This window comes from Sarcophilus harrisii, chromosome 3 (assembly GCF_902635505.1).
Source record: "Sarcophilus harrisii chromosome 3, mSarHar1.11, whole genome shotgun sequence".
NCBI classification, from domain to species: Eukaryota; Metazoa; Chordata; class Mammalia; order Dasyuromorphia; family Dasyuridae; genus Sarcophilus; species Sarcophilus harrisii.
The window spans coordinates 359,508,317-359,533,885 of record NC_045428.1 but is presented as its reverse complement, the minus strand read 5'-3'; the positions used below and the strand labels follow the sequence as shown (position 1 = coordinate 359,533,885).

Below are 25,569 nucleotides of genomic sequence, written 5' to 3'. Positions count from 1 at the left end.
TTTTTCTTCTCTTATTGCTAAAGCTAACATTTCTAGTATTATATTGAATAATATAGTGGTATGATAGGCATTCTTGTTTCACTTCTTATCTTATTGGAAAAGCTTCTAGTTTATCTCCATTACATAGAATGCTTGCTGATGGTTTTAGATAGAGAATGCCTATCATTTTAGGGAAAATTCCATTTATTCCTATGCTCTCTAATATTTTTAATAGGAATGAGTGCTGTATTTTATCAAAAGCTTTTCTGCATCTATTGAGATAATCACATGACTTCTGTTTTGTTATTGATATGGTTAATTTGATCATTAATTTTCCTAACATCAAACCAACCCTACATTCCTGATACAAATCTCATTTGATCATAGTGTATTATCCTAGTGATAAATTGCTATAATCTCTGTTAATATTTTATTTAAAATTTTGCATCAATATTCATGAGGGAAATTGGTTCATAATTTTCTTTCTCTGTTTTGGCTCTTCCTGGTTTAGATATCAACACCATATTGTTTTTATAATTTGTTGTTTGACCCATTCATTCTTTGCATTTATATTATTTAGTTTCCAATTAATTTTTAGTTTATTTTGTTCTGTGGCCCTCTATTATACATAATTTTTGCTGCATCATGATCTGAAAATGATCCATTTAATATTTCTGCCTTTTTGCATTTGATTGTGAGTTTTTTATGCCCTAGTATATAGTCAATTTTTGTGTAGGTGCCATGTACTGCTGTGAAAAGGTATATTCCTTTGCCTCCCCATTCAATAGTAGGGGTAGCAGTTCTAATCTCAGACAAAGCAAAAGCAAAAAACTAGATTTAATTAAAAGAGATAAGAAAGGAAACAACATTTTGCTAAGAAGGTTCAATGGACAATGAAGTATTATCAGTATTAAACACATATGCAACAAATGTTATAACATTCAAATTCTTAAAGAAGTCAAGTGGAGGAAGAAATAAACAGCTAAACTACACTAGTGGGAGACCTTAATCTGACCCTCTCAGATTTAGCTTAATCTAACTAGCAAAGAAACAAGAAAGAAGTAAAGGAAGTGAATAGAATGTTAGAAAAGTTAGATATGATAAATTTGGCTACAATTTCCTCAGAGTTTTCATTTTGGTATCTCTTTTAGAAGGTGATCAGTAGATTCTTTCAATGACTAGTTTATCCTCTGCTTCTAGGATATCAGGACAATTTTTCTTGATAATTTTTTGAAAAGTGCTGCCAGGCTCTTTTTGGTCATAGCTTTCAGGTTGTCTAATAATTCTTAAATTATCTCTTCTGGATCTATTTTCCAGTTCAATTGTTTTTCCAGTGAAACATTTTACTTTTTCATTCTTTTGATTTTGTTTGATTCTTGATGTCTCATAGAGTTGTTAGCTTCCATGTGCCCAATTATAATTTTTAAGGAATTATTTTCAGTTAGTTTTTGCACCTTTTTTCTCTTTGGACCAATTCTACTTTTTAAGAAATAGCTTTCTTCCGTCAATTTTTTTTTCCATTTGACCAATTGCACTCTTTTAAAAAACTGTTTTCTTCAGTCATTTTTTTTCCTTCTTCTTCCAAACTATTAACTTTCTCTTGCTTCTTTTCCAAATTTTTCTTCTGTCTCTCTTATTTGACTTTTAAACTACTTTTGAGCTCTTCCAAAAAGGCTTTTTGGCTTGGGACCACTTCATATTCCCCTTTAAGGGTCCACATGTAGGCATTTTGACATAGTTATCTTCTGTTCTTATGTTTTGATCTTTTCTGTCACTACTTTCAAAGTCAAGGTTTTTTTGGTTGTATTTTCTGCTCATTTCTTTGATCCTGTTCATTTTTTGCCTGTTTTATGGCTTTTAAAATTAAGCTCTGCCCCTTGTTGCCAGATGTCATCATCTTTGCCTCCTCACTCTCTCTTATACCCCCTACCTTCATAATATCTCTTATATACGCCCCTTTCTCTCCTCTGACACTGCTGTCACCCTGCTGCATTACTCACACCATTGTAATAATATGATCTTTCCCCATCTCAAGTCTCTTCCTATTCCAGTCATTCCTTAAGTCAGCTGTCAAATTGATCTTCCTAAAACCCAGACTTGACCATATTAAGTCCTTATTCGATAAACTCCAGTGACTCACTATCGCCTCTAAGATCAAATATAAAATCAACTCTTTGACTTTTAAATCCCTTCATAACCTGACCTTTTCTCTATATTCTAGTCTTTTTTAATTCTCCTTCATATACTCTTTGCTATAGCTTCCTTGATGTTTCTTCCACATAATACTCTATTTTCAGACTCTGAGACTTTTCTCTGGCTGTCTCCCTGGCCTGGGATTCTCATCCTTCTCATCTCTGTCTCCTGGTTCCTTCAAGGCTCAGCTAAAGTCTCACTATCTGTAAGTCTTTCCCAGTCCCCCTTACTTTCAGTGTCTGCCCCAATTTATCTTGTACATGTCTTGTTTAGATTTAGTTGTTGGCATGTTGTCTCTCCATCAGACTGTGAACTCTTTGGGAGCAAGGGCTTTTTTTAATGTCTGGCACATGCTAGGTATTTAATAAATGTTTATTAACAGACTATTTAGCTATTAAATCCTTGAATCCAAACTAGCCTTCTCTTTCTTCCTCACACAGATTCTCTATCTCCTCTTTCTATGCCTTTACATTGTTTATATTTCATTTTTGTTATATATTTTCCTTGCTTTTGCCTCATAGAATTCCTCTTATCCTTTAAGACCCCACTCGAGCACTACTTTCTAAAGTATCAGCAGTTTTGGTTTGGTAGTTTGGTGAAATCTATGGACCCTTTCTTAGAGTGTCATTGTTAAATGCATAAAATAAGATACATAGTATTAAAAGGAACAGTTATTTAGACGTTTAAAACTGTCTTGGAGAGGCAGGAGGTAAGGGAAGAAAGGAAAAAAATTGGGACACAAAGTTTTATAAAAATGAATGTTGAAAACTATCATCTTTATGTATATATATGGAAAAATAAAATACTATAGAAAATTTTAAAATTAAATTTTAAAAAGATATTTAAAAACATTTCATGGATCCTAGGCTAAGAATCTAGACAAAATTTTTCTTTATCCCTCAAAGTACTTTATATTTACTATTTTATATTCATTTGCAATTATTCTCTTTGTATTTATTCTGTATATTCTTGTGTAGGAAGTATATGAACACCCCATGTCCTCTTTCTCTCAATAGACGCACTTACACTAATAGCAGGTTGCATGGTTCCCATGGGATGGCCACAGCTACAACTAATTCATATCCTCTCTCTCTCTCTCTCTCTCTCTCTCTCTCTCTCTCTCTCTCTCCCTCTCCCTCCTTTCTTTCTCTCCTCTTCTTTCTCTCTCCTGTCTCTCTCTCTCCTATCTCTCTCTGTCTCTCTTTCTCTCTCTCTCTCATTCTCTCTCTCTCTCTCTCTCTCTCTCTCTCTCTCTCTCTCTCCCCCTCTCCTCCTTTCTTTCTCTCCTCTTCTTTCTCTCTCCTATCTCTCTCTCTCCTTCTATCTCTCTCTGTCTCTCCTCTCTCGCTCTCTCTCCCTCCTTTCTTTCTCTCCCTCTCTTCCTCCTTTCTTTCTCTCCTCTTCTTTCTCTCTCCTATCTCTCTCTCTCCTTCTATCTCTCTCTGTCTCTCCTCTCTCGCTCTCTCATTCTCTCTCTCTCTCCCTCCTTTCTTTCTCTCCCTCTCTTCCTCCTTTCTTTCTCTCCTCTTCTTTCTCTCTCCTATCTCTCTCTCTCCTTCTATCTCTCTCTGTCTCTCCTCTCTCTCTCTGTCTCTCCTTCTCTATCTGTCTCTCCTTCTCTCTCTGTCTCTCTCTCCTTTCTCTCTATCTCTCTCTTTGTCTCCTCTCTGTTTCTCTCTCCTTTTATCTCTGTCTCTCCCTCTCTCTCTGTCTCTTTCTGTGTGTGTATGTGTCTATCTCTGTCTCTATATCTCTCTCTTTCTCTTTCTGTATCTATGTCTGTGTCTGTGTGTCTCTCTGATATCTCTCTGTCTCTCTGTCTCTGTCTATCTCTTTCTCCTAAGAGTAATCCTGGCAGATGGCTATTCTACTACCTTTTCATTTCTGAGCTCTCACCAGTGTGCTTCCCTTTTAATAATTTGGCCAGCTTATTCCATTAACATTTTTCCCCATTAACTTTTAATCAAAATATTTACTAAGCACAAGACAAAGTAAGAATAATTACAATATTCCAGCCATAAGCCTGGGGGTCATTCTTTCTCTTTTTTTAATTATGAGTTTAAATACGACCCAAAAAAGAGTATTTCCAATTACATAGTAAGAGTCAGAAAGAAGTTTATACGAATCCATGATTCCATTTTATATCACATACCTTATTTTTAAAAAATATATAATTCTACATATTATTTTCAAAACTGTCCTACTCCTCTATGCTTCCTTTTGAACTTCCTTTTAGTTCTCTTCTGTTGCATCTTTAAAAAATGTTTTAATGTCCCTCTTTATTTCTGACATCATCATTCCTTGTCATGCCAAATGCTACTGCTCAATTAAAAACAGATTTAAAAAAAAGAAGAAGAAAGGAAAAAACCCTTGTGACAAATAAGCAAAGTCAAGCAATGGCCACGTCCAAAAATATGTCTCTTTCTATACCTTATGTCCATCAACTTTTCTATCAGGATGTAAGTAATATGCTTCATTGCATATTCTCTGATTTGATTGATCATTGCATTGATTAGGGTTCTTAACTCCTTCAAAGTTGTTTTTCTTTCAAATATTTATAAAGCATTCTTCTGGTTCTATCATTTCTAAGTTCATATTACTAATGGTTCTCTGAAATTGTCTCTTTTATTGTTTTTATGGCCTAATAATATTCCATTATATTTATATGCCACAATTTGTTCAGCCAATTCCCAGTTGCCTGAAACAATCTAAAGCATCTCTTCAGATTCCAATTCTTTTATTTTCTCCTCTTTCCTCATTTTTTAATCTTCTCTTTAAGATCAGAAGTTTGTTTTGCTCACTGCCTTTGGCTTCCCTGATATTATTCCCTCTGTTGGCACCTTCTCCACATGCTCATTTGTTTTCCTGTTAATTTTGATGTGTTTCTACACCAACTTGTGTGTGTGTGTGTGTGTGTGTGTGTGTGTGTGTGTGTGTGTGTTTGTATTCAATCCTCTTTTGTTTATTTCAGAAAAAATGAGGTTCAACAAATGCCTGTTCCTTAGTTTCCATATTCTTCTCACACTCCCCACTTGTGAGAGATAATAAATTCTACTGTCTCCTTCGTCTTTTCTATATTAATATATTCTTTCTTTCTCTTTTCCCTCTTAAAACTTTCAGAACAGAGCTAATTTATACAGCTTCTTCCAGGACCTCTGTTTTTCTTACTTAACTCCTTCAATATCCTTTAAATATATTAAGAATATAAACTTCTTGAGGGCCTCTTTTTGTATCCCCAGCACTTAACACAGTGCCTGGCACATAGTAGGTGCTTAACTAATGTTTATTAAATAAATTGAATGAAAGGAACACAATTTAAATCTCCCATTAAAATGTTAACATATATCATCATTTATCTCCTTTCAGTGATTCAAATAAATTTACCTTCCTAGGTTTCTCTTGACTTGTGTTTGTATTTCAAAATTCCTACTCGGCTCTGGTCTTTTCATCCTAACTGTTTGAAACTCCCCTATTTCATTTAAAAGTCCATTTTCCCTCTCTAGGATTGCACTCAACTTTATAGTTAACTTTACAGGGTGAATTATTCTGGATTATAAACCTATATCTATTGCCTTTTGTGATATTATGTTCTAAAATCTTCTCTCATTTATCATAGAAAGTATCAGCTTTTATGTAATCATATTGTGGACTTATGGTATGTGAACCGTTTCTTTTTGGATACTTGCAGTAATTTTTCTTAGAGATGGAAGCTATGAATTTTAATTTTGATGTTTCTGGGACTTTTCCTGTTGGTCTTCCTTTTAGGAGATGATTAGTAGATTCTTTATATATATATTAATATATATTATTATATTATATAATATTATATATATTATATATATATATTTTAACTCTAGCAAGCCCAGTGGATAGAGCACTGGAGCTGGTATCAAGAAGACCTGAATTAAAATCCAATCTCAGATATTGACTAGTTAGTGACACAGGAAAGTCATTTATTCTTTGTTTCAGTTACTGCAACTGTAAAACAGGGGTGATAATAATAGCACTTGCTCCAGGGTTGCTGTGAGGATCAAATTAAATAATATTTGTGCAGCACTTAGCATAGTACCTGACCATAGTAAGTATTTAATAAATGCTTATTCCTTTCTCTCTGGGCCTCGAATATCCTTGGAATAATGCTGTGAAAATTGGTCATTGCCTTCTCCTGCAACTTCAGACTTTCAAGGTTTTCATCCTTGGATTTTCTAGAAACCTTGGAGTTTTCCCTAGCTGCTGCTTGGAAGCTACTCTTTGCTACCATTGTTTAGTTTTTTTTTGTTGTTGTTTGTTTGTTTGTTTGTTTTTTGTTAACCTCCTTTTCTCTTGCCCTCAGGTTTCTGGTTAACCTCATATACAGTTCTGAGATCGAAGTCACTTATTGAAGCTTCTCATTAGAGTCATTGTTTAGTCCAGTATGAATTTCTGGAGTAGATATGGAGAAACTGGATTGTGGTTATCTTTTTCCCATTAAGGTAAACAATCTTGGTCAGAAGTCTAGAGAACACTTTCCCATCAACATATGCAGTTTCCATGGGAAAGAATGAATGTAAACTTAAAATACCATTATAGTGGGTATGTGAAGGACATGTATAGGCAACACATATGCCCAGCACAACTCCCACTTCTGGCACTAGAGGCCATAATATTACTTCTTTTCCTCAGGCATAGTCCACAAAGAAATTCCTTGATATATGATTTTTTCTGTTGAGCTACACTTAATTTCTAGACTATTTTGTTCCACTGTAGGATGAGACCCACTTCTCTTTGTTGCCAAGATACTAACAGGTTCTTTCAGGAAAAGAAGAAACTCTTAGACTTGGATTTACAAAGTTTTTCTAGTTCTGATTCCTTCCCTGAGAATTGAAGGGTTTCTAAGACCTAAGAAGTAGGCTGCAATGCAAAGAAAGGTAGAAAAGACTTTTTCTGACTAATCACCTCTGAGGTCTTTCTGTAGATCAATTTACTAATCTAAAGCAGGGTCCCTTAGGTGAGAGACCTCATTTCTAATTTGTGATGATAAACAAAGTCTTCATTTCCATCAGGCAAGCCATGATCAGGCAAAGTAATCACAAAACAATTCTGAACTTCATGGCTTCCCAGTTATCAACTCTAAAGTACTCCTGTTGATCACATGTAAATTAGATTTTAGGAAACAAGACTCTTCAGCAGTCTTTACCCTAAGTGCCTTATCTTTGCAATCTGATTTTTGATATTTCTCAAAAACATATCACACTTTTGTTGTTTTTGCCCCTTTCAATGAGCAAAGCTAGCAAAATATGAAAGAATCTTTCCCTTATATCTATATTTATACTTATTTCATCTGTGAAAATGTAAATTCTTTAAAAGTTGGGATTGCTTCACTCTTTATATTTGTATTGTCAAGGCTGGCATATATTATCTACTTAATAGAAGCTGATTGATTGATTTTAGATTCCAAACAATAGTGTTTATATTTTTTAAGGAGTAATTGAGGGTTAGTTAGTCCTACATTTTAAGAAAATCAATTTAGCATCTATGAATGAATTGAAGAGATTGAGTGCAGGAAGACTAATTAGGAGGCTAAAGTAATGTCCAGGTAATGAGAACTGAATGAGGTTGGTTGTAGATGACAATGAATTTTATTTTGGGGTTGCTGAATTTGAAATATCTATAAGACGTCCAGGTGAAGATGCAAAAATGGAACCCAGGAGAGAAACAAAGGACAGATATGTAGATTTGGGAATCATATACATAAAGATCTTAATTAATTCCATGGAAGATCTCACTGAGAGAGATAAAGATAGAGAGAGACAGAAATTCAGAGATCCACAGAGAAATAGAGAGACAAAGAGACAGAGAGCCACAGAGAAAAACAGAGAGAGAGAGACAGAGAGACACAGAGAGAGAAAATACAAGGAAAAAAAAAGAGAAAATCCAAATTCTAGGGTATATCTCCTTGGGAGTTGGGATGCAGGAAATGAATAATGAGCTTATAAAGGAGACTAAAACAGTTTGGTCCAACAAGTAGGAAGAAAATCATGATAGAGAAATGTCACAAAAATCCAGGGAGAAAAGAGTCTCTAGAAGTAGGGAGGGTAAGTTGGAAGGCGGAAGATTGAGAAAATGCCATTGGATTTAACAATAAACCATTGGTAACCATAGAGAGAGCAGGTTCGATCAAGTGATGGGAAATAAGCCAAATTGCAAAGGGTTGAAGAGTGAGTGGGAGGTGAGAAAACAGTGCCTATGAGTGTATACAACTTTTTTTTTGAGGAATCTGGGTGTAAAAGAGAGAAGACATGTAGGATGATAGCTTGAGGGTCAAGTGAACTGGTATATTTAAGGATGAGTGAGATCTGGATGTTTGAAGGCAGTAGAGAAGGAGTCAGCAGGCAAGAAAAAGCTATAAATTAAAAAGAGGGGATGATTGAAGGGTCAAGCTTCTTGAGGCAATGGGATTAAGAGGAGTTGTCATTTTCAAGAAGGGCTATCTCATTTTCCAAGAACGGAACAGAAGAGGACATTGTGGGGGGTGACATTGAAGTGATTCAAAGTGTGGAAATGAGAAAGAGTCATCACTTGAGGTGCTTGGTCTAAGTTTTTTCAATGAAGCATGAAGTAAGATTTTTTTGAGGGGATGATGTAGGTGGCTTGAGAAGAGAAGATTTGGAACAGTCACTGTGAGGCCTTCAGTTATCAGGGAAGAAAGAGCACGGCATGTGGCCGTGAGGGACCTAGATGAAATTGAATAAAATAATAAACTTATAGTGATTCCCAGGTCTCAGAGTTGTCATTCAGAAGGTCTTGAGCTGGAGAAGATGGTTAAAGTGCTCCAAGAAGATTTAGAAAGAATTAAGTAGCCATAAAATAATGGGCAAGAGATTCAAGAGTTAATTTTAGTATGAAGGTGAATTGTTGTCAAAACAGATAAGATTCTAAAGGGAAGGAAGAGAGATTGCCCAGATCAGGGGAGTAGGCTTGAGAGAGCAGAGAAGAAAGGTAATGGCATTAGATATTCCTATGGGGGCAGAGAATAGATTTAGGAAGAATGAGCCATGAGAGAACCAGTCTCATCACAAGAGGTGATAAGGAGATGGAGAAACTTAAGAATTATGGATTGTAGAAGTTGGCTGAACACTTGGTAACAGTGAAATTGAGTATGATCAAAACTATGGGTTAGGTACTGGTATCAAAAAGGTGGTAGAATGACTTGGGACTCAGAGCATATAAGCACTTGAATCTGAAAAGGGTAATAAATCTGGATGGAATGAACAAAAAGGAGGAGTAGACAAGGAGGAGGAGAGAGAGAAGAAAAGAAGAAAGAAGAAGGAGGAGGAGGGAAAAGAGGAGAAGAAGGAGGAAGAAGAGGAGGAATAGGAGGAAGAGGAGGAGGAAGAGGAGAAGGAAGAGGAGGAGGAAAGAGAGAAGAAGAAAGAAAAAGGAGGAGAAGCAGGAGGAGGAGGAGAGAAAAAGAAGAAAATTATGATGAAGAAGTTTCCAAGTAAAAATGATGGGAAGGGGCAGTAAGAAAGCAATAAATACGTATACATCTGAACTATTTTGTCATGGGGCATGAGAAAAGGTACATATGGTATTGGTGGATGTCCAGGGATCACTGTCTTCTGGGATGAGTCATTTTATGTGACTTCAAGGAGATGGAAGGAGCCTAAAGGAAGAACTCTAATGGAGGGTCATTTGTTAAAAATAAAATGAAGGTTCCAATGGAAGGGGAAAAGTAGAGTTGCATGAGAACTTAGAAGGGTTATGTCTGGAAAGGAAAGGGAAGAGTAGGGAAGCTGTAGGAGGGTGTGGACTAGGTAGGTAACTATTTGCCTTCTCTGCCCCAGGGAAAAATGCGTGGCATAAGATCTCCCCAGACCAGGAGGTCTAGAGCAGATGTCTCCAAACTTTTGGTCCCACAACTCTATGAGTTAAAAAAAAAAAAAAGTTAATCTTCAACAAGTACACATATTTAATTTTCTTCATTCTTCTATTTATTTATGAATTGTATGCAAATACTATTATGTGAGTCACTTGGTCCGATGCAAAATGAAAAAAAAAAAAAAAAAAAGCAGGAGGGCAGAGGTACTTTGGGCTTACTCTTTAGGGTTCAAGCGCTTACTCACCCGTCTGCCCCGACAGAGAGCCCATCTCCAAAGATTCCTTGCCACAGCCACAAGATCTGAAGGTAGAAGGTGGATTTTCTTGGGGCGGAGGATGCATGAGAATTTTCCCAACAGTACCTATGCAGTTGCCATTGTGAGTATACAGGCCATGATTAATAGGCTGTATAACTGCTTTTAGTAACTGATATCAGGGACAGGCGATTGGAGATATTGGATATGATTGGCTATTGTGAGGAGTGTGGGATTCAACGCCTCTCTTGGATTAATCCCAGGACCCCCGGGGTGCCATAGCAGAAATCCTCAAGCAGCTCTCTTCTTCAATTCAGAAATGACTTGCTGTTTCTGGTAAATAGGATGGCAGTGGAGAAGGTGGCAAAATACTTACCCTGGCAAAGTTCTAGTGAGATGTTTAGATAGAATAAGACTAGATCTGGAGTTGACAGCAACATATAGACTAGTTTGACTAGAATCATCTACTCTGAAAGAAATATTTCAATGATTTTTGTTACTACATTGAATATCCTATATGACAGTTTAAAAAAAAAACACTTTTGATAGATAGATATCTCCAGTAATAAATAACAGTATGCAAAAGAAAGGTTCCTTGTTGTTATATCATGTCATTTTACTCCTTTGCCATTCTAACCTACAAACATATTCATTAAAATGGATGGGAGGGTGGTGAGAAGGGGAGCTTAGCTGATGAGTAGTTTAGATCTGTTTTGAGTGATGAAGGACACTTTCTCAGCTGCTTCTCTCCCCCATTTTGGCAATTTTGATAACTGACCCCCTATGGGCCAAACCATCTTTTGCTTGGAAGGGGGTAGGGAGCAGAACTTTTCTGGGATGGTTGGTATTTCAGTTATCACTCAAGGCCAGAAAGGCTGGTAGGAGGGAAACACAGGTGAAAATCGTCTTAGTTTCTGAATCAAAAGGAACTAAATCAGCTTGTTGGTTTAATGCAGATTGCTGCTCAGTCAGTATGGTTGGGAAGGAGAGGGGGGAGGAAGCAAAATGAGATGCAAGCGAAGGCAAATTCTGCATGTTGGAAAATTGAGTTCCATGATGTTTATTGCAAACTGTAATTTAGCATCTCAATTTAGGTGCTCTCTAGGATTAATTCTATATATGTAGGGGTGTAGTGTGTATGTGTGTGTGTGTGTGTGTGTGTAAGAGAGAGACAGAGAGACAGAGAGAGAGAGAGAGAGAGAGAGAGAGAGAGAGAGAGAGAGAGAGAGAGAGAAGGGGTGGGGATGGCTGTGTATGATTTTCTCCTTTGGCACTTTTTCCTGGCATTTTCTGAAGGTCACAGAGAGACAGGGACAGGAACCATTAATGCCAGTCACACATTCATTCATCAAACACCAACTGAAAGTGGGGGGGGGGGAAGGCACAAAAATGAATAATCCACAATCCTTGCCTGAAAGTAGCTTGTGATTTAGTGGGGGAGGGGTAATGGGGTTTGGACTCTTGAGACAAGATCATACTTTTAATAGGTTCTGTAGGATCCCCATCTGGCTGGGGCTTCTATTCTTAGTGAAAAGTCCTAGGTGGTGATGATGGTCACCCTAGAAAGTGATGGGTGAATGTATTTAATCTGACCATAGAGTGAAAAAAAAAATCCCAAACCCAGTCCTAACAAGCCTTTTGGGTGTTTCTTGGCAGGAGCCCCAGAGAGACTGAGGGACCTGCCCTTAATCTCACAGCAAGTCATAGTTCCCGCCCCACAACATTACCTTTCCCTTTCCCACTAAGCAGAGGCAAACAACACTTTTTTGCTTTGGGGGATCCCTTGGCAGAGGACAATCGGAGCACAATCTGTTAAGAGAGAAAGTGGCTTGTTTCTTGTCTCTTCAGGATTTGGAGAAGTTAAGAGGGCCCATAACTGCAGGAATAATGTGTATTCCCTATACTTTGTTGTTGCTGTTTATCGTTCACCCTTTGTTATTGAAGAAGACCAATGACATCAGCACTGGGGGGTAAAGCCCGGGTTCATCCGACTGCTAGCTAAAGCTCTGGGCATGTGTTTTCCTAGGTAGGCTCTGGCAAGGACCAGATTTGTTGAGAGAAAAATAATTTCCTGGTTTACTCATCTGTTCGCTGCTCCCTCCGACCTTTCTCTAGCTCCTTGTTACAGGGTGTCAGCAAGATCTGGCCTCCCTGTTTTGGGGGAACTTGCCCCAGATATCCGCCTCAGCATTGTTGTTCCTCATCTCTGCCTACTTCTGCTCCTCTTCCCCTTTCCAGAGCTGGGAGGACAAAGTACCAATTAGTTCATTTGCCAGTTTAATTAGGTAGGAAGGTAAGGAAATTATATTCCTTTACTCCAGAGCTTCCCTGCCGGGCCAAGAATAGGGGTGAGGGGGTGGGGAAGCCAGTCAACTCTGAGTCATGGGTGCTCTGTTCTTGCCCCTCACTCCTTGGCTTTCATGCCAGGGGGTCCAAGGACTGAGGCAGGGTAAGGACTGTTAAGATTCCAGGATTCCTTGGACCCAGCATGCGTACTCTGGGTCTCTGAGAACTGGAACACAATGGAAAAGAACAGTAATTAAATTTCTCCTCCTTCCTCCCCTTCCCCCCACCCTGCAATCTTGGCTGCTTCTGCTTGTTTCTCCCACCCTTTCTCTATTTTGTTCTATCTAAGATTCCCTGATTTCTTATCTCTGACTCACTCTGGGTCCCATGTTGTGTCTTTTTTTCTCCAAACCCGAACCCCACTATGTCTCTGTGTCGCACTGACCTGACTCTGTGCCCCTGGTGGTTTCCTCCATGTTACTTCTGTCTTGGTTCTAGATAAGCCCCTTGGGGGGCCAGGAGGCCTGGCTGTGATCCTGGGGAGCTTGGTGTCTCTTGCAGCTGCTGTGGCCCTCTTCCTATTCTACCGACTCCAGCCCAAGAGTCAGCCAGACATGGACAGCGACCTGTGAGTTCTGCCCTCCTCTCCTCCAGCCCCAGAGCCCCAACCCCAAAGCATGCACCCTCCACCCCTGGCCCTCCCACCTTCCCCTTGGCCTGGACATCGGTATCCCCTCCCTGCCAGGAGGGCCTGGGCCAGGAGCCTCCTTAACAACTTCCACGAGAATTCTAGAGAGTAATAATAGCTGAGGCTTGCATGACTTTAAAACTTTCAGTGTGTTTATTTTATCTTTAGAATAATTTGACATGGTAGATGTCACTGCCCCCATTTCACAGGTGAGGAAGCTGAGTTCTAGAAAGATTTCCCTGAAGGGGAATCTTCCACCTCAGTTCCCTAGACTCACATTCTTTGCTCCTCTCTGTGGTCACTAGTGTCCCTGTTCCCCTGCGCCTGTACCCTGTTCATTCTTCATGGATCTTGCATCGTTCCTGGAAGCTCTGAAGGGGCAGGAGTGGGCCTTGCACAAACAGGAGGAAACCCCAGGGTCCCATCTACCATCAGTGGAAGCGCAGGGAGCCCTTCCCTGCGCAGGTTGGCAGGTCGCCCCGCAGTCAGCGGAGGAAGACAGGTACCAGACAGGTACAGCTGGGAGGGCTACCACTGTATTTTCATATCCACAGATCAGACCCACCCACTTCCCACAAGGCTTCCCCACTTCCCGACCGGAACGAAGAAATGAAGAACCACGTGTCAACAAAAGATATCCAGGTGTGTTTTCTGGAAGGAAGGTGAGAGGCGGGAGTGGTAGCCTCCGTCCTAAGGCTGATGGGATTGGAGAAGGCACCTTCGGGGAACCCGGTGAGGGTTATGCTAGAGATGTTCCTGGGAAAGTAGTCCCCTTCGCAGAATGCTGGCTCAAGACAATGAGTGGCCAGGGATCACTGCTGCTCCATGCATCACTCCCACCTTCCCCCTCCATAGGAAAAATGCAGATTGTAAAGGTCTCAGGAGCCAGGGATGGGGGATGGGGGAAGGATGTCCACCATCTCATCCATATACGCTCAACCTCATCCCATTCCCCACTTTCCCTCCAAATTCTCCACCTAGGTCATGTAGAATAAAAACAGCCAGAGATGGGACAGAAACTCCCCCTGCAGATGCCCTATTATAACCTGGCTGGTTCTGACACCTTGATTTTCTCCTAAGAACTGGTAAGGAGAGGCAGGTCCTAAAGAAAGTCCTCATCCACCTAACCAGAATCTACAGGACTATCCTCCTCCTTGAAGCTGGTCCCTGCCCAATTTTCTAGATCTCTCAAGGCAAGAATGAAAATAATTGGGGGTTAGGGTCAGAGAAGACTCAAAGGATAAGAAAGGGAAGGGTTGGGAGTGTCATGAAGTAGGTTGGAGAAAAAATATGCCTGTCTCTTCCTGTAGGTAAATATATGTTTTATCATATTTCTCCAGTGCTTCTTAACCTTTTTTTTCTCCTGTCAACCTCTTTGGAGTTTGATGAAGCTTGCAGGACCCTTCTCTGAATAATAATGACCTGTTATTTATATTCATAATTGAAAGAAGTGCTAAATTTCAGTTAGAGGTTAGTGTAAATAAAGATGTCATTTCCCCCCATCCACATTCAGTGACTCCCTGAAATCTATTCAAAGACCCAGGTTAAGGACCCTCGGTCTAGAGTGTTTGTGTTACTTGCAAGATTTTGAATGAGAGCACTTCCCTGAGGATACCTTGCTAGTTGAGTATCTTAGGTAGGTAACATGAATCTTATTGTCAACATCAGTTAAAAACACTGGGTCAAGTGCCAACCTTGCTACTGACCAGCTTTGTGACCTTAAACAAAGCATTTCCTTCCTAGCCCTTAGATTTAGATTCTTTTTTATAAAATGAGAGTCAGGGACAGCCAGGTGGTACAATGGATAGAGCACCAGTACTGGAATTAGGAGGACCTGAGTTTGAATGTGACCTTAGACCCTTAACACTTACTAGTTTTTGGACTTAACCCTGATTGCCTCACCCAAAAAGAGACAGAGACAGAGACACAGGCACTCAGAGACTGAGAGAAACAGAGAGACAAGAGACAGAAGAGAGAGACAGAGACAGAGCGAGATAGTGAGAGACAGACAGAGACAGAGTGTGTGTTAGGCTAGATAAATCAATCAATCAACAAGCATTTATTAAACACTTACTAAAAATGAAACAGTTCCTGCCCTTAAGATATTTGCAGTCTGGGAGAACTATTAAGTGCAGTAGATAAGAGTACCTACTGGAGAATCGGGAGGTAATCCTCAGACACTAAACACTTACTAGCTGTGTGATCCTGAGCCAGTCATTTAACACCAATTGCCTTGGGGAGGGGGGGGGGGAAATGTTTGCAGTTTATTGGAGGACCCATTTGTAAATATGTACTGTATGTAGTGGAACAGATTTGGAACCACTCTGCCTCTCTTAGAACAGGACAGGAAGGTCATCCAAGGGGAGAAGCTGGTAAAGGCAAGCTGGGAGAAAGGCTGATGCCTTTTTTAGGCTTTCTCAGACCTGAGGGAAGAAAGACAGGACCCCTCCAAACTACAACAACCCATCTGAGTCACAACTAAACATTCCTCCAGGAAAAAATAATTTCCAAGTTCTGTAGACTCAGAAAATGTGAGTTTTTTTTCTCTTGTTTGTGTAACTGATGTCAGACACATCATAAGAAGGGTCTAAATCCATTTCAAGATACTTTCTCATTTCCCTTGGCTTATAGTCTCCTACCCAGAAAGTCTGGAGAAAATGTGTATCTGGAGCCCCATTCCCAGGCAATTGCAGAGGAAAGTTGTATTAATAATAACAATAACAACAAAAGAGAACAAAATCAAGATCCTCAAAGGAGAGACTTTCAAGCCCATGGATGCATGTAAATGTCCAGTCAGGTATAGTCTCATATGTGAGAACTACAATGGTAAAGACCCTTCCTCCTGAGTTCAGCCTTCAATATCCTCAGTTTGCACCAGGGACATGGCAGGGACTGATTATAAGAACCTTCACTCCTGCCTTCCCTGAAAACCTTTGTGTATGGGAGAGAGCCATGAGGAACATCCTGGAACAGAAGGAAGCCCCCCCTCCTCATGGCAGCAAAAGGCCAAAACTGTTGGCTCCCCTTCCTCACCAGAAGCACCAAGAGCTTTCTTTTGATTTCTTTGTTCATACTCGAAAACCCACCTATTATTCTCATTCAATATTCGCCCCAGGCTCTGAGGTGGGATTGGGGGAAGGGAGGAGAAAAAGAGATCTGCTAGAAAAGGTAGGGTGCTGGGTCTGGAATACAGAAGACCCGAGTTCAAATTCAGCTTCAGATACTTACTAGCTAGCGCCTAATTCTGCCTCAGTTTCCTCAACTGTAAAAGGGGCATTAATAATAGCACCTTCCTCCCAGGGTTGTTTTAAGGATATAATGAAACAATAGTTATAAAAAGTTTAGCACAGAGCCTGGAGCATAGTAAGCATTACATAAATGTTAAGCTATTAGTATTTCCCATTGCTACCCAGTAAAGTAAAAATCCAACCATTTGCTTTGGCTGACTAAGGGAAGAGAGGAGAAAGCACCTGCTCCCTAGAGCCCCAGGGGGCCAGGTTTGGGGATGGCAGCTTCTGTGAATTAGTTTCCCTCCCTTCCTCCCTCAGTCCACATAGGGTATCATACCTTTACCTAAGATGCTCTTAAAAACATTTTTTTTTCTCTTTTGCACCTCTGAAGCCTCTCGAGATATCTTGGGATTTACTGACTAGGTTTCTTAAGGACCAGGCCTTAAACCAAAACCAATCTGATTCTAATTGGCCACCCACAGATCCTAGGCCAAACTCTTTTGATCATTATTTGGGTCCTGATTGACTCAGATTGAATGTAAATAGAAATCATTTCTGCTTTGACCAGAAATCCTGAGGGACTTCCCCTCCCAGATTCATTCACTGATTTACTTAGTTGTTTTTTTTTTTTTTTAACTAGGTGAAAGAAGAGACTCTTTGCCTTAATTGCTACCTAAATTAATCACCAATGGGTGCAACCTTAGTCAAACTGAGACTTTGGAAGACCTTAGCTTAAATAGTCCAAGGTCTCCCATTTCACCCAGGGCATCTCCAGCTGTCTGGATCCATATCTTACCACTGGACCCAGGTGGCTGGGAGGGGAAAGTGAGGCAGGTGACTTTGCACAGCCTCCCTGCTTTAAATCCAATTCACTGGCAATCAACAAGGAAATCTCAGACTATTTCTGGAGTATGGAGCTGTTTTTAGGAATAGGTGAAAACCTCCAGAAGCATTGACTCTGTTGTTGGAAACTCGGAGAAGCCTTTGGTAGAACCTTCAGCCCTGCCTCCAGCCTGGGCCTGAGCCAGGTGAGAGGGGCCCCTAATCGGCTCTCCTCCCTCCTTACCATCTTCCTGTATGCACTGTGCCCTCATCCCCCACCTCCCAACACTTATGCCAACTGGCTTCTGGCAGTCCAGCCATGGCCCCGCTCCCAAGAGGCCAAGCTGGCCCAGCCCCACTTGAATGACTGCCATCCTTGCCCATCTCCCTCTCCTTTCAATGGATACCAGGATGTGTGGGTGGTACCCACCCACTGCCAGCATGGAGACCCCAGCCAAGCTGCCTGGGCCCAGAGATAATGTATCCTCTCCTGGCAGTAGTAAGCGAGATAGGCTTTCGGGCCCCTGATAATGGCACATCTGTCCATCTCTGCCCCAAGATGCCAACTTTTACATATCCTGAGATGCCAGGGAATCTTTACCTCAAACTCCCTGAATGAGCTCATAATCCATCTCTGCCTCAGGGGAAGCAATCCCACCAACTATTCTCCTATCCTAGTAACTTGGAAATGAGTTTGAATCCTCTTTGCCTGAGATGCCTGTACCATACTCTTCATTAAGAAGCTTTGTTCTGTTCCCTGATCTCTCCACAGCTAGCCAGCCTCTCCAAGACCCTAGGTAGGGGGGGACTTTTGGGTGGCTTGCTCATTTTTTACAGGTGAGAGCCTGAGAAGCACACAGTGATAACTTGCCCAGGTCACGCAGATTGTATCTGAGGCAGTATTCTGAGGCAGAATCTGAACCCCGGATTTCCTGACTTCAAGTCCAGTGCCCTGTCTACTATGCCACAGTCTTATAATAAATATTAGCTACCTAGATTGTGCTGCCTCTGTCCTGCCTGTAAGCCACCCTGTTTCTCCATCCACGCTGGGGTTAACTGCCAGCCCATACAGAAGGAAGCTAGAACCTCTCTCCTGATTCAAGGCTTTAACTTACTTTTTAAAAATAGTATTTAATTTTTCTGAATAAATGCAGATGGTTTTCAACACAAATCCTTATGTTCCAAATTCTTCTCTCTTTATCACCACCTCCCCCTTTTGTAAAACAGAAAGTGATTCAGTAGAGGTTGAACATGTACAATTCTTCTAAACATATTTCCATATAATGTTCAGATCAAAAGTTAAAAAAATACACAAGAAAGAAAATTAAAAAAAACAACAGCAAGCAAACAACAACAAAAAAGTGATAATACTATGCTTTGATCCACATTCAGCCTCCACAGTCCTCACCCTGGATGTGGATGGCTCTTTCCATCTCAAGTCTATTGGATTTGCCCTGAATCACCTCATTGTTGAAAAGAGCCAAGTCCATCACAATTATTATCACATAATCTTGTTGTTGCTGTACACAATATTCTCTTGGTTCTACTCACTTCACTCATGTAAGTCTTTCCAAACTTTTCTGAAATCATCCTACTCATCATTTCTCAAGGAACAATAATATTCCATTACATTTATATACCATAACTTTTTCAGCCGTTCCCCAACTGAAGGGTATCTATCTAGTCATTTTCCATTTTCAAAGCCAGTCCTCGATCCAGTTGGCTACATTGCTTCTCTCTCTTTTTTAATTTTTAAAAATATTTTAAAGCTTTTTATTTTCAAAACATATGCATGGATAATTTTTCAACATTGACCCTTGCATAGCCTTGTGTTTCAGATTTCCCCTCCTTTTCCCCATCCCCTCCCCTAGATGGCAAGCAATCCAACATGTGTTATACATGGGCTTTAACTTATTTTTGACAGGCAGATGAAAGGACCCAAGAAGGATCCAAAGCTTGGAAATGAGTTAACAATTCACAGCAACCTCACCCAAGCTTAGTCGATATTGTCCTTCAGCCCCTAACCAGCTTTTTTGTTGTTGAGTCATTTCAGTTACATATGCTCTTGTAACCTCATTTGGGGTTCTCTCGACAAAGATGCCATTTCCTTTTCCAGTCCATTTTACAGATGAGGAAACTGAGGCAAACAGGTTTAAATGATTTGCCTAAGATCACACAGATAATGTCTGAGAATAATGAAACTGAAACCCAGAGTGAATAAATGAATTGCTCCTAATCATCACCAAGTGAGTCACTGTGCTAATAATTAAGTTAGAGAACCAAGAACCCTGCCTCCATTCTCCCTCCCTTTTTCTAACTGGATTAGCCATATAGCTGGGTGTTGGAAGGCATGGATGGCCATGTCCCCCAAGGAAGCATGTGCTACAGCAAAGATCATCACATAAAGTTGTAGTAATAACTGGTGCCTACCATGTTACAGACACTGTGCTATGTGCTTTACAAATATTATTTCACAACCCAGGGAAGTAGGCTCAGCTATTATCCCTATTTTACAGTTGAGGAAACTGAGGCAAATAAAAGTTAATGGCTCTCCTAAGTTCACATGACTAATAATGAACTCAGGTCTATCTTGACTTTAAACCTAGCACTCCTTCCACTGAGCCATCTAACTGGGTATATATACACATGCTGATACTTATGGTCAATCAGAACTCAATCATTTTGTTCGGAGAAGACCTGACTCCATGTTTGAGTGAATTTCAGTGGGTCCATCTTTCCCAAGTAAATTGAGGTATGGTTCAGGGCAGCAGGGATGTCAAATCAAAATTGGAAGCTGAAATAGCTTCAGTCAGAAAATAGAACATAAGATCCCTGTGGGCTGCATATTGACTTAAAAAATCACATTTTGTACATTTTAAAAATTAATATATCAATACATTAAAATCGGATAAGAACTAGTTTAATCTTGTTTGGGCTGTGCTCTGTAGGGCTGTGGGTCTACATGTTTGATACCTCTGGTCCTGAAGATCTAGCGTTTGAGAACCTGGATCCAAAGTCAGTAAAATACTTACTAGGCTCCTTTTCTGCTCTAAATCTATGAGACTGTGAAGACTATAGTTCTTTGTAAGGAGGATGTGTTTGAATATGGCATGTTTATCAAACAAACAGAGCAATTACCTTTTTAGCTCTAAAAATATAATACTCATTTTTAAAATAATTCAAATTCATAATTTCGCATACAATCCTCTTCATTGTTCTTTATATAATTGGAATGCTTGTGTTTGTTGATGATTGCTAAAGTTGATTGTGTGAGAAGTAAATTGTAGTGTGGATCTGGGAGGGAATGATGATGTATAAAAGGGAAAGACTGGTATCTAGAAAAGGTTCTAGAATGTATAAATTGGACCAGTCCTATGCCCTCTTTTTATGGGTGAGGACATTGGGGTCCCAAGAGAAGTGACTAGCTCAAGGTCACACGGTATTATTGACCGAGGCAAATTAGAACCCAGGCCTTGGGAGTCCCACACTAGGACTTTTTCACCTGCAGAGCTGGTTGGTGGCAAAATAAGGAACAGAACTGACATCCCCCAACTCCCCATCCAGGCTATCTTGGGAAGGGGAGTGGGAAAGGAGGCACCGAATGTTGTCGAAAGAAATGTAATTCCTTTTGGTTTACAGAGCAATTACCCGGGCTGGGAGCTGATGATTTATCCGCAGCACTTGGGCTTGTTGGCAGCGCAGCTTGTATACAAGACGTTTTATTGATGTTGTCATCAATTCTCTTTCCCAACAAGCAGAGAGAGCGAGCCAGGCTGAAACCCAGCGCTGCTCAGAATGGCGAGGCCCCGGGAAGGCTGGGAAGCACAAGCCAGGCTGGGGCCGGGGCCCGCAGGGCATCTTCCCCCGAACTGCCGAGCCTCGCGCAGCGGATCTCCTGTCCGGGAGGATGCTCCCTCCGCTCTGCCCAGGACGCAGCTAGTGCATCCCCAGTCCTCGCCCCTTACCCTAGCGGCCATTTATGCAGCTGGGAGGACAAGTCTTCTTGTCTAGGGCTGCTTAAAAACCTTCCTCTCACCCAAGAAATTTTTCTGCAGCCCCTTCTCGAATCCGAGCCAAGGAGCTTCTGGCAGTGTTTGTGCATGCAAAGCGCAAGGTGTGCGCTTTGTGTATTCAGCACCAAGGTTGCAGTTGCTCGCAGGAGGCAAGGCGGACAAGCGCTGCCAGAAAACCTCAGATTCATTACGTGTTTGATTTCGAATTAATTTTTGATTGCTGGGTTCAGAAACCTTTTACTCTTGCCAAATTTTTCATGACCGCCACGTTCAGTTACACAGCCCCATACGGGTGGTAACCCACAGTTTAAGAAGCTGTGATGCAGCCTAACTCCCCTCCCTCATTTTACATAACTGGAAACTGAGGCTTAGAGGAGGGAGGCACTTTGACCATGGTTTCCCAGGCAATAAATAGCAGAGCTGGGATCTGAGTCCTGGGTTTCTTACTCTAAAATACAGTCCCCTTTTTATTCTATTCCGATTACAAGGCAATGTTTTCCGATTGGATTTGTAGGACCATAAATATTTTTTTTTCTTTTTTTTATTATTATTATTATTTTTATTTAATAGCTTTTTATTTACAGGTTATATGCATGGGTAACTTTACAGCATTAACAATTGCCAAACCTCTTGTTCCAATTTTTCACCTCTTACCCACCCCCTCCCCTAGAGGGCAGGATGACCAGTAGATGTTAAATACATTAAAATATAAATTAGATACACAATAAGTATACATGACCAAAACGTTATTTTGCTGTACAAAAAGAATCAGACTCTGAAATATTGTACAATTAGCTTGTGAAGGAAATCAAAAATGCAGGTGTGCATAAATATAGGGATTGGGAATTCAATGTAATGGTTTTTAGTCATCTCCCAGAGTTCTTTTTCTGGGTATAGCTAGTTCAGTTCATTACTGCTCCATTAGAAATGATTTGGTTGATCTCGTTGCTGAGGATGGCCTGGTCCATCAGAACTGGTCATCATATAGTATTGTTGTTGAAGTATATAATGATCTCCTGGTCCTGCTCATTTCACTCAGCATCAGTTCGTGTAAGTCTCTCCAGGCCTTTCTGAAATCATCCTGTTGGTCATTTCTTACAGAACAGTAATATTCCATAATATTCATATACCACAATTTATTCAGCCATTCTCCAACTGATGGACATCCATTCAGTTTCCAGTTTCTAGCCACTACAAAAAGGGCTGCCACAAACATTTGTGCACATACAGGTCCCTTTCCCTTCTTTATAATCTCTTTGGGATATAAGCCCAATAGAAACACTGCTGGATCAAAGGGTATGCACAGTTTGATAACTTTTTGAGCATAGTTCCAAACTACTCTCCAAAATGGTTGGATTCGTTCACAACTCCACCAACAATGCATCAATGTGTAGGACCATAAATCTAAAGTTTAAAGAGCTCTCCTAGGTCTTCTAACTGATTTTCCTCATTTTATAGACAGGTTCTGAAAGAAGTGTCTATGATTACATATAGGAAGCAAGCATTTATACTAAGCACTGGATAACTATTATCTGATTTGATTCTTATAACAATTCTGGGAAGTGGGTACTGTTATTATCCCCATGTTACAGATGAGAAAACTAAGGCAAACAGAGAGGTCACAAAGCTAATGTCTGAGACCAGTGCTCTATCAGCCCACCTTCACTCACATCTAATTCACTTCTATGTCATGGCATCACCTCCCTGAACCAGAACGAAGGACAAAACAACAACAACAAGCCACTGCTTTAGAGATGGAATTTGAATCTGGGTCCCATGACTCCAGAGCTCTTACTCTTCCTATTGCACCATACTAATTGCCCCAGAGAAGAAACAATCTAAATTCTCAGGCTTGCAATTTTCTCCATACTTATTTCTATCTTGTGGTTTCTTTGGCTTCCTTTAAGTCTCAGCTAAAATGCATATTTGGCAAGAAGCCTTTCCCAGACCTCTTTAATGTTAGTGCACTCTCTCTGGGATTAGCCCTAATTCACCCAGCTGTATGGATTCAACTGTTGACAGATTCCCCCCCCCCCCCTTCCCCAATTAGAATGTAAGCTCCTTGAGGATAGGGACTCTTTTTGTCCTTCTTTTGTATCTCCAAAACTTAGCACAGTGCCTGATACTTTATTGTTGTTCAGTCCTGTCTCTATGTGACCACATGGGGTTTTCTTGGCAAAGATAATGCTCCGGTGTGTTCCCATTTTACAAATGAGGAATTGAGGCAAATTGACTGTCCAGAGTCAGACAGCTAATAAGTGTCTGAGGCCAGATTTGAACTTAGATCCTCTTGTCTCCAGACGTGCTGCTCTATTCACTGCACCATTTAGTTGTCCCTAAGTGTCTAGCACTTAGTAAACATTTAATAATGTTTGCTGGCTGATTAATTGATCTAAATAAAGGGGCACCTCCTTCACTTGAGTAGAGTCGCTTTGAGAGGGGGAGCCCTTACAAGAGTTTAGAGACTGAAGGTTGCCTTCTCTGGGAGAGTCCAGCACTACACCAATAGTCAGGCACCCTCAGAAGGAAGGAGCTTCCTCTTCAGGAGATATGGAATTGTTTTCTCCCAGGGGAGAATTTGAGATGAGCTTCCCCGAGTATTCCATAGCCATTCCAACACAGTATTCCAAGGTCAGGTGCCAAAATCCTCTTCAAGCCTCCTGCTAGATTGAAGTCCAGCCAAGATCTCAAAGGTGATCTAGGATAGTAAATAGTATCCTACATTGGGAATCTAAAAACAAAGATGTGAATCCTGGCCCTGTAAAATGACATAGTTGGGTCTCTAAGGTCCCTTTTTAGCTCTAAATAGAATGATCCCAAAGCTCTATAATGGGAGGGAAAGAAATAGAATAAAGAAAAATTCTTCAAGGTACAATGGATAATAGAAAATAGTTGTATACTATGATGCATAGTACCAACGCCTTGCTGCTCTCTGAGTAGAGTGCCCCAGATCTTTTCAAATGATTTTTGTTATTTCCTCCCTTAATTCATTAGAGGTTGGGGGTCCCAGTCTCATTATAAAGAACTTCCCTCCTAAGTTTTCACTATTCTACTTATGTATGCTGGAGCCAGCTCTGTCTGACTGGTGAGAAACCATTGTTAAATTTTCTTGATAAGCATTTATACCTCAGAAATCAGTAATTGTGATACATTAGGGCTTGGTTGTTGTTTTGTTGATTGTCTAAACTTTAAAAAGCGTTAATAATACAGGACAAACTTAAAAGTATATTTCCATACTTTTTTTTTCTGAGAGCTCAGTTGTTAAACAATTATTAGTACAGTCTTGTCTCCAGTTTACAAAAACTCCAATTATTTCAACCAGAATTCATGTGGAATGTTCTCTACTTTTCTCACAGTTTGCCTGTAATTATCTTTTTTTTTTTTTTTTTTTTGAGGCAATCAGGTTAACCTACCAAGTTAAGTGACTTACACTTAGATTTCAAAAAAGCTCTGATCTTCGCTCTTGCTATCTGTAATGCCGGAGAAATCGAGGCAAAATAGAGATTAGAGAATTTTTAATATTTTATTTGAAAGGGAGAAATTTACTGGGACCAAATGGATCCATGGTTTGGTCCCAGGGCTGAAGGAGACTATTGTCTCCAAGAATCCAGCAAACAATGTGAGTTCTCAATGACCTATATATACACGTGGCCCAGATGCAGGGGTAGACCAAGGTAGGGGCCTAGTCAGGATGCTAACAGCAGGAACACAAGACTAACAATCTGGTTCTGACAGGGTGGGGGGAGGCATAGGGGACATCTGATAAATTGGGATTACAGAATAGGGAGAGACACCCAATATTCTGATGATGTCTAAGATAGAAGGTCTTTCTCCTTATCTGGATCATCATGATTAGGAGGGAGGTGTGGTATTGCAGTATTGACCAGAATGATTAGGAACTGAGGCAAAACAATTCAGGGAAACTGAGGCAGGACAATTTAGGGAAACCGAGGCAGGACAATTAGGGAAACTGAATCAGGACAATTAGGGAAACTGAGTCAGGACAATAAAGGAGAACTATGGCATAACACTCTAATAGAGAAGACAATTACATGTAGGCTATATCAGGACTTCTTAAACTTTTTTCACTCGCAACCCCTTTTTGCTAGTGAAATTTTTTTATTAGATCCCAGGTATATAGGTATATAAATTAGGCATACAAATCAAACATTTGCTAAGTTTAAGAAGCTCCAGGCTAGAGGACATTATATTTATATGGATCTGGAACCCACTGAAGCCACATT

The 25,569-nt window shown here is 40.3% G+C and overlaps 1 protein-coding gene across 2 annotated transcripts in view; it reads left to right on the top strand.

The window, feature by feature from the left end:
• The window catches only part of NECTIN1 (nectin cell adhesion molecule 1), a 186,070-nt gene that overhangs the window by 136,248 nt on the left and 24,253 nt on the right, over positions 1 to 25,569 (top strand). For both annotated transcript variants that reach the window (XM_031960146.1, XM_031960147.1), the window contains exons 6-7: positions 13,071 to 13,200; positions 13,815 to 13,902. In XM_031960146.1, the coding sequence (XP_031816006.1) occupies positions 13,071 to 13,200; positions 13,815 to 13,902 (218 nt within the window). The remainder of the gene's footprint in view (positions 1 to 13,070; positions 13,201 to 13,814; positions 13,903 to 25,569) is intronic.